The sequence below is a fragment of the Lygodium microphyllum genome, chromosome 20 (genome assembly GCF_053477565.2).
Source record: "Lygodium microphyllum isolate KBCC chromosome 20, Lygodium_microphyllum_v1.1.10, whole genome shotgun sequence".
NCBI lineage: Eukaryota > Viridiplantae > Streptophyta > Polypodiopsida > Schizaeales > Lygodiaceae > Lygodium > Lygodium microphyllum.
In genome coordinates, this window is record NC_141154.1 from 126,006,597 (window position 1) to 126,019,460 (window position 12,864).

The 12,864-nt window shown below is 42.3% G+C and overlaps 1 protein-coding gene across 1 annotated transcript in view; it reads left to right on the forward strand.

The window, feature by feature from the left end:
- Positions 1 to 12,864, forward strand: part of LOC148019359 (sulfate adenylyltransferase subunit) — a 111,351-nt gene that overhangs the window by 75,504 nt on the left and 22,983 nt on the right. Inside the window, exon 3 of the mRNA XM_087701364.1 lies at positions 3,465 to 3,598. Coding sequence (XP_087557490.1) covers positions 3,465 to 3,598 — 134 coding nt within the window. The remainder of the gene's footprint in view (positions 1 to 3,464; positions 3,599 to 12,864) is intronic.

The window sequence follows — 12,864 nt, forward strand, 5'->3', positions numbered from 1 at the left end:
GTGGGGATGTACTGCGTGCCTGCAAGATCTTTGCTGATCGTTGTGTATTCTGCACTACATGTGAGGAGACATTGCTTCATCTCTTTGTCTCTTGCCCTGTTGATCGACAGATTTGGAGTTTTGTTTTCCATGTGTGGTCCTGAGCGACTCAACACCAGATATCAGCTTGTATGTGGATTATGGGAAAGATGACCTCTATGTCTTCTTTGCATTTACATTATTCATGCCTCTTCCATTTCCTTAGATGGACAGCCCTGTGGCATATTTGGTGTACTCGGAATGCCTTTACTTTTGATTCAGTATCTGGCATCATGGTCATGTGGCCCGTGTTCACGGTTTGGTGTTATTGCAGATCTCCTCTATGGTGTCGATTGATCTGGTTCTTCCTGACATTGTTGCTTCCTGGCTGGATATTGTTCGCTCCACACCAGCTGTCCTTTCTTTGTGATATTTCTGTGTTAAAGTCTTGGTGACTTTCATTTGTCTGTTTTTTCTTTGTTGACGTGATGGTCTGATGTAAATATTTACTACTTAATTCAATTATCTTCACGGAGAGAGAGAGAGAGAGAGAGAGAGAGAGAGAGAGAGAGAGAGAGAGAGAGAGAGAGAGATTGGCAGCTTGATTTGATTGAGTTAATGGATATTCTCCCTAGATAGGATTTGCTCAGTTAGCATGTTGTAGTTTTTTTTGCCCCCTCTCTAGTCACTCTGCTTGCTTTGTGCTTTGATTGTGGTATCTTAGATTTTATGCATGATGGCCTAGATCCATCCTATATCTTGTGATCATGTGAATCTTGTACTTTTTTCGTAATTAATACAGTTACCTTTTACAAAAAGAGAACGACAGAGATGGAGTAGAATAATACTTGATCACAATGACGAATGAACATATGCAATTGAATGCATCAAAGTATATTTGAATAATGTCCATACCGAATGTGGTAAAGTGCACAAAAGGTTTTTAAATTGAAAACCTTAGGGACTAATGGTACAAAGTGTTATAGGAAACCTAGCCCTAATTGTGCTAGGCATAGAAATCGTCCTAACTGTCCTAAGTGCTAGTTAAGTATAACTAGAAAGCCCAAGCTTGTGAAAAAAGGGTATCAATGGGTAGTCCTTGAGATGGCCAAGACTAATTATTGACAGCTGGCTATTTGTTGCTTCATTGTCAAAGGTCCCAAATTTAAAGGCCATACATAAAGGTTCTCACTTACCCACCTATTGTCAATAAGGGTTATACACCCAATGAAGTCCTTGCACCAATTTTCAACTTTGTGGTGAGTATTTGTTCTCTTCCTTGTCTCTTCATTACCTTCTCATATAATCGCTCTTTCTCAGCTCTAGTTGAGTGAGTGTGCCAAAAACAGGGTGTGTCATGAGGACAAGTATTTTTGAAACCTCACTTAACACTTGGATTAATTTTTAATCACATGATTAAGTAAATGATGCAGATGTGAGGTGCAACTAGGGTTAAAGTAAATTTATGAGCCCGGGACTCGAAGAAATCACAGGATGTCAAAGGCAAAAGTTGCTATAAGTTATGCCGCACAGGTATTTGGTGGTATTTGGTGCCAGTTGTTGGCCTAGGTCATCCATTTACCATAAGTGCCAGTTGGCGACACTAGAGAAGTGGCGTTTAATGGTACCTAAGGTCAATCTGATGGTCAAAGATGGTGCAGAGACCCTTGAGAATGGAAGTTGCCTAGCTAATTTAATTATTGGCCAGTCAGATTATTTTTAAGAGACTGAAATAATTATTAGATTAAGTTTTAGTATTTTAAGACTGAAAATTAATATTTAATTATGGAAAATGTTGGAAAAACCATTTGGGTAGGTTGCTATTTGTGAAAAATGCCCATGCAAGATTGAAAAACGTCTTTAGAGTTTGGAGAGAGGCATTTCTATAAATTCGGCTTGCAAGAGAGAGGGAGGGGAGGTTGCTGGTCGGATTTGCAGCCATTAGAGGACCTTTTGAGGCAGCCAGGGGCAAAAGAAGACTAATCAACAGTAGAAGACAGCATCTACAGGTTGTTGAGGCAGGGCAGCAGCAGTAAATGACTGATTTTCTTCAGTTCTTTGCATCTCCATGCTGTTGTGGCAGGGCAGCAGCTGCACTCGACTGATTTTCAATCATTCTTCGCGACAAAACTCTGAGAAATTGCATATTTGATTTTCTTCAGTTCTTTGCATCTACATGCTGTTGTGGCAGGGCAGCAGCTGCACTCGACTGATTTTCAATCATTCTTCGCGACAAAACTCTGAGAAATTGCATATTTCTCTGCTGTAAACCCTAATTTACAGCACAAATTAGGGTTTAGCAGCAGCCTTGAGAAGCGTGCTAGAAATTGGAAGCTCCAAGACTTGGATTCAACAAGGTTGAAGGTGAATTTCAGCTGAATTCAGGTGGAGGACTATTCAGCTATTGAATTTGGGGCATTTCCATCGTCTATGTAGTGGGTAAAGGCCAATTGAGTGCCGGAATCAAGGGGCAAAATAGATTGAAGACTTGCTGGTCACTTTGGACAGCAAGGGGAGTTGAAATACCGAAAGGGATTGGAAGAATCCCATTGTAAGTTAACTTTTTCTTCAATAAAGCTAAAGAAATACCGAAAGGGGCGCCAAATTTGGGGCCAATTGGGTGTGCATTGTCCAAGATCACTAGGTAAATTTGTATTTTCAGATTTGCATTTATTGTTTGCTGCTGTAATTAAGTTGTAATCAGGGATTTACCACCCTATCCGAGGAGGACGGCTGGTTTTAGGGTGCCTAAGACTAAAGTGGATGTGACTAAAATGGAGCTGGGCATATATTTCTACAGCTGAGGCCATTGATCTACTGTAAGAGCCACACTTTGTGCATGGTACTGCCTTGGTCAAATGTCCCTAACTTTGTCTTCCATAAAAACCTTTCCCATCTGGTTAAAAGTTGGTGTCAAATCGGGGGCCAAAGAATGATTAGCCTGTTAGAGATGTAGCCGTTGATAAGCATATTTTTGTATTGCTTCCACTTAGGGGGCTTCCACTGGAGTATTGTCATGTCTCATCGTATTCAACTGAAAGTGGCTGCCTAGCAACCTCTCTTGGAATCCCCAGCACCATCAAGATTCAAAATTGAAGAAGCAAGAAGAATCAAACTTGATTATGTTTGGATGAAAGAAAATAGAATCCTACTGCAGACTTTAATATGCTGATTAGTAAAGGGAAAGGAACATTACTACTTATAACCAACAGTTCTTTGCCTTATCTATCAAAAGCTTTAATGGATGTAAATGGATATATTGATAACTCATAGTCTGTCGTAATGGGTCAAGTCAATCATTGAAAGACTAGGCATGTGGTGCAATTCATTCTTCTAATTTTCACCTGATTATGGACTTAATAATTTCAACTGTTTAGTAAATTGTGGTGTTTTTCACGGTGTCCTTTTGTTGGTCTTGTATCAAGTGGGTTTTCATTTTTCTGCAGCTATTGGCTCAAGTTCGCAAGGGGTTTTTGGTTTAAAGTTTATGGGACATGTAAGATTTGAAAGTACGTTTGGGCTTGCGCGAATCAGATGCCAGGCTGCTGATGACACAAACAAGTCAGACCCTGAAGCCAAGGTGCAACCAAACTTTTTCCTGTTATTTGATGCATCTCATGTTGTTTTTTTGTTGAGAGTTTTAACATTCAATCAACTCAACTTGTCTCGCTCTCAAACATTTAGAAGTAAACAGAGCATTCACTTGTCGAGGTAAAATCCAGAATATGTGACACTTTTAAAATGACATTAGCATGCCTTTGGATGAAATGCGGAAAAGGGAGTGAAATAAGATATAAGATGTGCATAAGTCATAGAGTTGGGAAACCAAGGGGTGTCTTATCTGTAGTCCATTTTCTTGATAAAAAGTGCATTGAGCAATCACACATGTAATGGAAATATGTCTTCTACAAGTGGTCCAATTTAAATTAAATCACTCCATTTGGCATTGATTATAGCTATTTTTGAATTACTAAAACTCATGCCCTTGCAGAGAATTTTGGTGAGATTATATCATTGATCTCATCCATTCCTAGTGGGTCTTTTAGTGGGAGTTCTGTGGAGGTTTCCATGCATGGCTTATGCTTTTGCCGGTGATTTTGAAGTGTTATCTAAAGCCACATCAATAGAAAACACCCAATATTGTTGCAAAGTTGTATGTATGGACTCTTTCGTTCTTTGTGTTTCTCTAGTCTAGATTTCTAGACTTAGCACGATATTTTGACCTTGAGACTGTTTTTGTAGGTTTAGTGGTTACATTCTTTGCTTTTGTATCATACCTTTCTAGAAAAGTTTACACATGGGAAGGATTATTTCATTTAACTTTTTAACAAACTCATCTAGTGCAGAGATCTTATCCTTGAAAATACTTTTCTGGTTTTGTGTTCCTTTCTTAAAGATATGCAAAACTTGAAGGTTCGTGATCTCACTTTCTTTTGTATGTGGACATGTACATTGTATTTGCGTGTGTACATGTGCATGTGTTGCAACAAGTTTTTGTGGATGCATGACATCAACTCATATGTCATATATCTCATGGGAGATCAGAGTGTGGTGTCATGTGGTAGTGAATAAATTGCTGTGATGTGACTATTAACCTGCCTTATGTTGTCAGTCTGTCATCTCATGGTTGTGAGCCCTAGGCGGAGTCTGATAGGGACATTTAGAGCTCTGACTGTGTATTCTCCTCCGTTTAGTGTGCACTTCCAGTGTTCTGCATCTCCATTGTTGACTCAGGCTGCACACTCTCTGTCTCTGTCACTGTCACCATCTCCATCACCGTCACAGGTGTTGTCATCATTCTTCAGCCTGATTTGGTGTCCTCACTGACACCTTGGGTTGCGTGCAGGGACTTATCAGTCCATATTGTATTCAGCTTTCTGCATTGTTCAGTGCAGATTTCTCTTCTCTTCCTGCTTTCTCTTCTCCTCTCCTTTTCTCTCCATGGTTGTGATTCTCTCTTGTTGCACACTTTCACAGTGACGTAGGCTATATCAAAGGTTATCAGTGTCAGATGGGAGAGGATCGAGGTGCAGCTGAAGTGCAGTAGACAGTGTGAGAGTGAGAGACAGAGTTGAGCATGACACCCAATGCAATAGTACTGAATAGAGTGTCTAATGAAAGTCCAAATGATAACCCTTATACCTTAGAGTTATAAGGGGCTGTTCACACCTGAACACAGTAAGTGCCCGTAAGTGTGCACCACAAGCACATACAAAATAGTACACATAATCTGGGGGAAAAAACCTCTCCTACCGAGAGTAAAAAGTGCCCCAGTGTCCTAGTGATCACCCGCACACTCCCATATGAGCGTAGGCGTAAGTAAGGCGTGTGAGATACCCAACAAACCCCCCTGGAGTGAAGAGTGATCAAGTGTACAAGGATCATCCGCCACCAAAGGGCGTCAAATTCAAAGCATCGCGAAATGCTTCAAATTTGTCGCGTGGAAGAGCTTTGGTGAAGATGTCTGCCACATTGCTGGTGGTAGGACAGTAGACAAGGCTGATATCACCTGCATGTAGCCTCTCTCTGACAAAGTGGTAGTGAATCTCTATGTGTTTCGTGCGAGCATGAAACACAGGGTTCCGTGCCACTGCAATGGCACTCTGACTGTCAGTATATAAAGGAGTAGGCTCCGTAACAGATACATCCAAATCAGCAAGTAAGCGTCTAAGCCATACGCACTCAACTGCAGTAGTGAAGGCTGCCTTGTACTCAGCTTCACATGACGACGTGGCAACAGTGGATTGTTTCTTGCTAAGCCAAGAAATGCATGACGAGCCAAGAAAGAAACAATTGCCACTAGTGGAGTGACGAGTATCAAAATCACCAGCCCAATCAGAGTCACTGTAAGCATGTAACTGCAGTGGTCCCCCCTTGGCATAAAGCAATCCAAGAGCTCTAGTACCCTGCAAGTAACGAAACACACGCTTCACAGCTTGCCAATGCGACATACGAGGCTGATGCATGTACCTGCTCAAAACTGAAACGGCAAACTGTATGTCTGGCCGAGTGTGGCATAGATAGATGAGACATCCCACTGCTGGAGCATAAGTATGGATATCAAACAAATCACTGTCATCATGTAATGACAGTTTGAGCCCAGGTTCCATGGGTGTACAAACTGGCTTGCAATCCTGTAAGCCAAACTTCTCAAGAAGTTGCCCAATGTACCTTGACTGACATAATCCAATGCCTCTAGCATCATGTACAAACTGGATGCCCAAGTAATAGTGCAAAATACCCAAGTCAGACATGTCAAAAGTTTGCTGTAAATTATTTTTGAATGCTGAAATCTGATCAGCACGTGTTCCAGTGAGCAAAAGGTCGTCTACATATAGACACAAAATCAGCATGGATCCCCCCTCTTTATGTACATAAAGGGTAGACTCAGATGGGCTGTTTACAAACCCTTGACTAAGCAAGAAGGCATCTATCTTTGCGTACCAAGCTCGTGGAGCTTGTTTCAAACCATATAGAGCTTTTTTCAGCTTGCATACTAAATTTTCTGAGCCTTCAACTGCAAAACCAATGGGCTGTTGTACATACACTTCTTCCTGAAGTTCCCCATGTAAGAATGCAGTCTTTATATCCAGCTGATGCACTTTCCAACCAAAATGTGCAGCCAAGGCAATCATAGACCGAATGGTCGTCATACGGGAGGTAGGAGCAAAGGTCTCCTCATAGTCAATGCCCTTTTTCTGTGCGTAGCCTTTAGCTACCAGCCGTGCCTTGTACTTATCTATGGATCCATCTGCATTCCTTTTCAATTTGTAGACCCATTTCGTACCAATGGCACGCTTGCCAACTGGCAAAGACACCAAATCCCAAGTATGATTCTTATGAATAGAATCCAATTCAGCTTGCATGGCTGCCATCCAATGCACACTATGTCGTGCATCCTCAAAACATTCAGGCTCCTCATTATCATGAGTACATGCTGCCATAACCAACTCCATGGAATGTGCTGAATCATGCAGTCGAGTTTGCCTTCGAGTACGACCAGCCAAGGGTGTTTCCAAATGACTATCTCTCATAGTCTGCGTGTACCATCTAGGCACCTGTCTTGCTTCCTGACTGTGTACAAGTTCCTGCTGAATTTCAGTTTCAGCAATGTGCTGATTTACTGCATGTTCCATAGGAGCAGCTGGCTGAACATTAGGTTCATTTGCTGAAGTACCAGCTGAATCACCAAATGTGATGGGCAGCAGCCCTTCAAAGACATCACGGGCAGCCTGATATGTATCAAAACCAGCCAAGGATAATTCTGATTTTTCATCAAATACAACATCCCTGCTGACAAAAACCTTCTTGGTCACGGGATCATAGAGTCTGTAGCCTTTGCTTTCGCTGCTATATCCCATAAAGATGCATTTTACAGCCTTGTTGTCCAACTTCTTTCGAAGTACCTGTGGAATATGGGCATATGCAAGACACCCAAAAGTACGGAAGTGGCCAACAGAAGGTTTGCGGCTGTGCCAAGTCTCAAAAGGTGTGACGGTTTTCAAGGCCTTGGTAGGGCATCTGTTCAAAATGTGGCAAGCGCACATGACGGCTTCCATCCAAAAACTATGAGGCAAACTCTTTGCCTTCAGCATACATCTGGCCATCTCCATGAGTGACCGATTTTTCCTCTCTGCTACCCCATTCTGCTGTGGAGTATATGCAATAGTGTACTGATGGATAATGCCCTTCTGCTGCAAATAAGAATTCAGCATAGAGGACATGTATTCCCCCCCTCGGTCCGAACGGAGAGTCTTAATCTTGCAACCAGACTGAGTTTCCACAAGTGCACTGAAAGCCAAAAATGCATCATACACTTCTGACTTCTTTTTCAAGCAGTAGACCCAGCACAAACGTGTAAAGTCATCAATAAATGTTACAAAATAGTAACAACCACCCAATGACTGTGTCTGCATGGGCCCACAAACATCCGAATGCACAAGCTGCAATCTGGCTGTTGCTCTAAAAGCAACATCACGGGGAAAAGAGAAACGATGCATTTTCCCCAAAATGCAACCCTCGCATAAATGCTCAGGAGGTCTCTCCAAGAGAGGTAATCCATCCAACATCTGAGTACGCTGTAATAGCATCAAGCTGCCATAGTTTACATGCCCCAAACGAGCATGCCATAACTCTGCCTCTAACATAGCAGGAGTAAGAGTGGATGTCAAATATGCAGACTGATCTACCGAAAGAGCATCCAACTCATATAACCCATGACACAGAGAACCTGTCAAGACCAATGCCATGTGTTCCTTGTCACGGACCATGCAACGGTCATCATCAAAGGTGACCAGCAAACCACAACGTGCCATAGAAGAAATGGAAAGCAGATTCTTCTTAATGCCAGGCACATACAAAGCATCCTGTAGGCGGAGAATAGAGCCATCAATGGCTGTAAGCTGAATCTCCCCAATACCACGAACAGGGTATGATGCATTATTAGCACACTGAACAGACTTCCCAACGGGAGGTGCACCAAGAGAAGCAAACAAATCTCTACGAGATGTGATATGCCGTGAAGCACCACTGTCAAAGAACCAAGTGTCAGCATCTTCTGTAGAGCTAAATGCTCTATCAGCCCAAGAGACATCATAACTGCAAGTGTAAAAACAATAGTCCCTGTCTGCAACAAAGGACTAGCAGTGGAAGGAGCTGCAGAAACAGACATCCCTGACTCCTTCTTCTTCTCTTTGGCGATGCGCTTCCTGCACTCAGTGATGTAGTGGCCAGGCTTCTTGCAGTAATGGCATTTTCCTTTCTTGGCTTGCGTGCCCCCCTGTTTCTGACTTGTCTGTGAAGTGTTACTACTACCAGAACTCTGCGAAGCATTTTTCCCTTGGCTGTTTTTACCCTTCTGCCTTGACATAAAAGCCTGCTCAGAGGCTATACCATCCACACCACTGTTCCGTCTAGTTTGCTCCTCCTCTAGAAGCAAACTGACAAGCTGAATGAAAGTGATGGGCTCTTTCGAAATCCTCATAGTGAGGTTCAAGGCAGTATGAAAAGCCAAGTAAGAGGGAGGCAGTGAATTCAATGTCGTAGAAATCAGCTGCACATCTGAGTAGTACTCATCCACATTCATGAGTTGCTCCCGCAAGTCCTGAATTTTGTTGAGATGATCCTGCATAGAATCACCCTCATTCATCTTTAGAGTCTCTAGCTCTTTCTTCAAGAAAGAGATGCGAGTCTCATTCTTTCCTGCAAACATCTGCTCCAATATCAACCAAGCTTCTTGTGAAGAAGCTGCTGAACGAATATGAGGAATGATAGAACGCTGAACTGCCAATGCAATCAGCGACATAGCCTGTGCATCCCGTGTATCCCAAGTTTTCTGAGCTGCAGTTCTTGGGGGAAGTGGCTGAGCGGGGTGAGGTGGAGGGGGCTGAGGTTGCCCTCTTGCACGTCCTCCTGGAGGAGGAGTAGCGGGAGCCACAACTCCCGGTCGTGCTTCCTCTCCACTGACATAATCCCACAAATTTTTGGCCACTAATACATTCTTCATCATGAAAGACCAAAGGGAATAATTGTTCCCATCCAATCGGTCTTCCTTGGACACATAGGTGAATACATCTCCTCCCTGATTTGCCATTATTTCCCAAAAGGTAATAGAGCAATGTCAATGCAGTACGGGCTGGAAATCTGCAAATTTCCAGAAATTGCAGCAAACACAAGTCTGCAATTAATGTGCAAAGGGTACTCTGTCAAAAAACTGTCCTTTCCTGCACGCTTCCCAAGGTGCAAACAGTGCAGTGCAACACTGTTATGAATAAATCCCCAAAATTTTGCCAAAATCTCTGTCAAAAACAGTCGGTCTGTGACTGTATCAGCAGTTTAAATGCATCTGTCCTCCAAATACACAAAAGCCCCAAAATTTCTGACCATTCAGTCCAGAAATTTGCATGAAATTTACTTTTCCAGTAGATCTGTGCCAACCGCGTGTGAACCGCCGCTTCCAGAATTTTATTCTGGGCTGGAATAATAATAATTTTAAAAATTTTACCTGGGCGTGAAGCACGTCGCGAGCTGCTGACGTGACAAAGGCAGGCGGGCAGGCGGGAGCAGGTCGTCAGACGAGCTGACCAGTCGCGATGGGCAGGCGGGCTGCACGTGGTCAAAAAGGGCGGGCAGGACTGTCGAAGACTGCGCTGTCGAACAGCGCGCGTGCTGACGTGACGTGTCACTGGTCGCTGGTCGTCAGGCGGGCTGCGACTCTGACGCAGGTCGGAGAGCAGTTCGTGGTCACGAGCGCAGGGCAAGCTCGTTTGCAGGAAACGGGCCCTGGCGGATTGAAGCAGATTGCTGGTGCTGCTCGCGAGCTGCTGACGGACGACTACGACTGCTGACGTGGACGACTGTTGACGGGCAGGACTGAGCTGCAAGTGACGTGGCTGCTGACGAAGGTACAGGCTGCACGTGCTGTACCAGACAGGTACTGACGAGCTGTCAGTGCTGACGCAAGTCCTCGGGAACCGAACAGAGCTGCTGACCAGCTCTGATACCAAATGTCAGATGGGAGAGGATCGAGGTGCAGCTGAAGTGCAGTAGACAGTGTGAGAGTGAGAGACAGAGTTGAGCACGACACCCAATGCAATAGTACTGAATAGAGTGTCTAATGAAAGTCCAAATGATAACCCTTATACCTTAGAGTTATAAGGGGCTGTTCACACCCGAACACAGTAAGTGCCCGTAAGTGTGCACCACAAGCACATACAAAATAGTACACATAATCTGGGGGAAAAAACCTCTCCTACCGAGAGTAAAAAGTGCCCCAGTGTCCTAGTGATCACCCGCACACTCCCATATGAGCGTAGGCGTAAGTAAGGCGTGTGAGATACCCAACAATCAGCAGCTAAAAGAACCAAAAATCATTTGTGGTATAGCTTGCTCCTGTATGAGCCATGATATGATGTGCTTTTGAAAAGCTAGCTATGCCAACTAGGTGATAAAACTGTTACCAATTGAGTGAAGAGTACCTTTCTTCTCGATTATTACTGACATCTTGCATGGAAGTAGAACACGAAAAGCAGGAACAGAAGTAAAACACTTGTGTACCTAACACCGGAGTGGAAGGAAGGGAAGAATCTGAAGGTTTGTATTTCGGGTCTACTTCTCCAATAGGATAGTAGTCTGGTATGGAGGTTCTGTCTTGCAAAATCATTAGACCTATGTGCAGAATCTAAGGGTCAATAAACAATGTTACGTTCCAATTGTTGTTGGGCTTGATAAATGAGATTAAATCATACTTGGCTAGTGAGATCTTGTAGGGTCTATAGACACCATGATAGTAAGATGTCTCTCCACTAGCGTCAGAACCTTGTTGGGTAAGTTGTGAAGCCCACTCTTGCTCGATTCTTGGCATAGGATGTTTTGGAGCTTGAAGTGGGAGTTCCTCTGTGAATTTGTTTCTAATGAGGAGCTTTTTGATTAAGGGACTAGGTTTCTTCAATGAGTACCTAGCTCTGATACCATATAAACATAGTTGCCAAGGGTTCTGAAACGGGAGGTATGATGCTTTGCCTTTGTAGATGATAGGACAACAATGGGTTGCTTCTTGCTACTCCAGGAGATAGCACTTGCATCCAAAATGAAGCAATATCTTGTTGTTGACCTCCTATGGTCAACATCTCCAGTCTAATTTGATGTTAGGTTAGGATTCAACAGCATGCATGCACACATACACACATTCATAGTGAACAATTGAACAATAAGAGAGAAGTGTTGGAAGGTCACACCCACTATGTGAAAATGATATGAAAGTACAATCCCTTAGGTACTAAGTACCACATGCACTGACGGGTGTTTGCACAGGAGGGGAAAAATCCTTAACTAGCTAGAAAGTAAAAAGTACCCATGGATAAGGGAGTGTTCACACGAGAACTTTGGAGGAACACGATAAGTGTAACAAACACCCCTCAAGTAAATGATTTAAACATATATAGGAAATAGACAGATCAATCCCTAAATGGTATCAAGCCTCAAGCCTTGTGAAAGGCTTCAAATTTCTCTTTGGAGAGAGCTTTTGTAAACACATCTGCTAAGTTGTCATGCATAAGAATATAAACCAAGTCAATCTCTTGTGCATGCAATCTCTCTCCAACATAATGATCATGCACCTCAATGTGTTTAGTGTGAGTATGAAAAATTGGATTCCTCACAACTACCATGGCACTATGATTGTTAGTATAGCGAGGAGTGGGTTGTTGCTGTTCCACACTAAGATTGTTCGATCGAAAGGCATGTGAGCTCCTTATTATTCCCTTTTCTATCTTACATACTACATTTATGTAATAATTTCTACCATTTTAAAACAAAATATATTGAAATGAAATTGAGAATCGGATTTATATTACACATTAGATCTATTTTGATGAAAAAATAATACAAAATTCTATTCCCTAATTAATGGGTGGGAGAGAGGAAGAAACATTGAGAATGCATTTAGCAAATAAACGCAATATTTAGATGGTTTCTGTGATTGATGCTACTAGTTACTTATAAACACTTAGTGGAGACTTGTTGGCTCATTAGGGGAAATAAAAATAGGCTATGTTTTTTTTGAATAGAAAAGTATATTCCCATTCAGATCTACATGCTTAAAGAAAATAAAGAAACAAACATTGAATATTTATTTGTATTGCATTTTTCAATATCTTAATTCTTAATCTCTCTCTTATACTTTATTAAGATAAAAATTTGTAATATTTATCAATAAATAGAAACAATAAAAAACTATTTATTTGTGAAGTTTCAGCAAGCTCATTGCTATTTAATCATCAAACTTATCCAAGAAGATCTAATTGATGAAACATATTTGCTTAAAAAGAAATCATGGTAGGGTGAGAT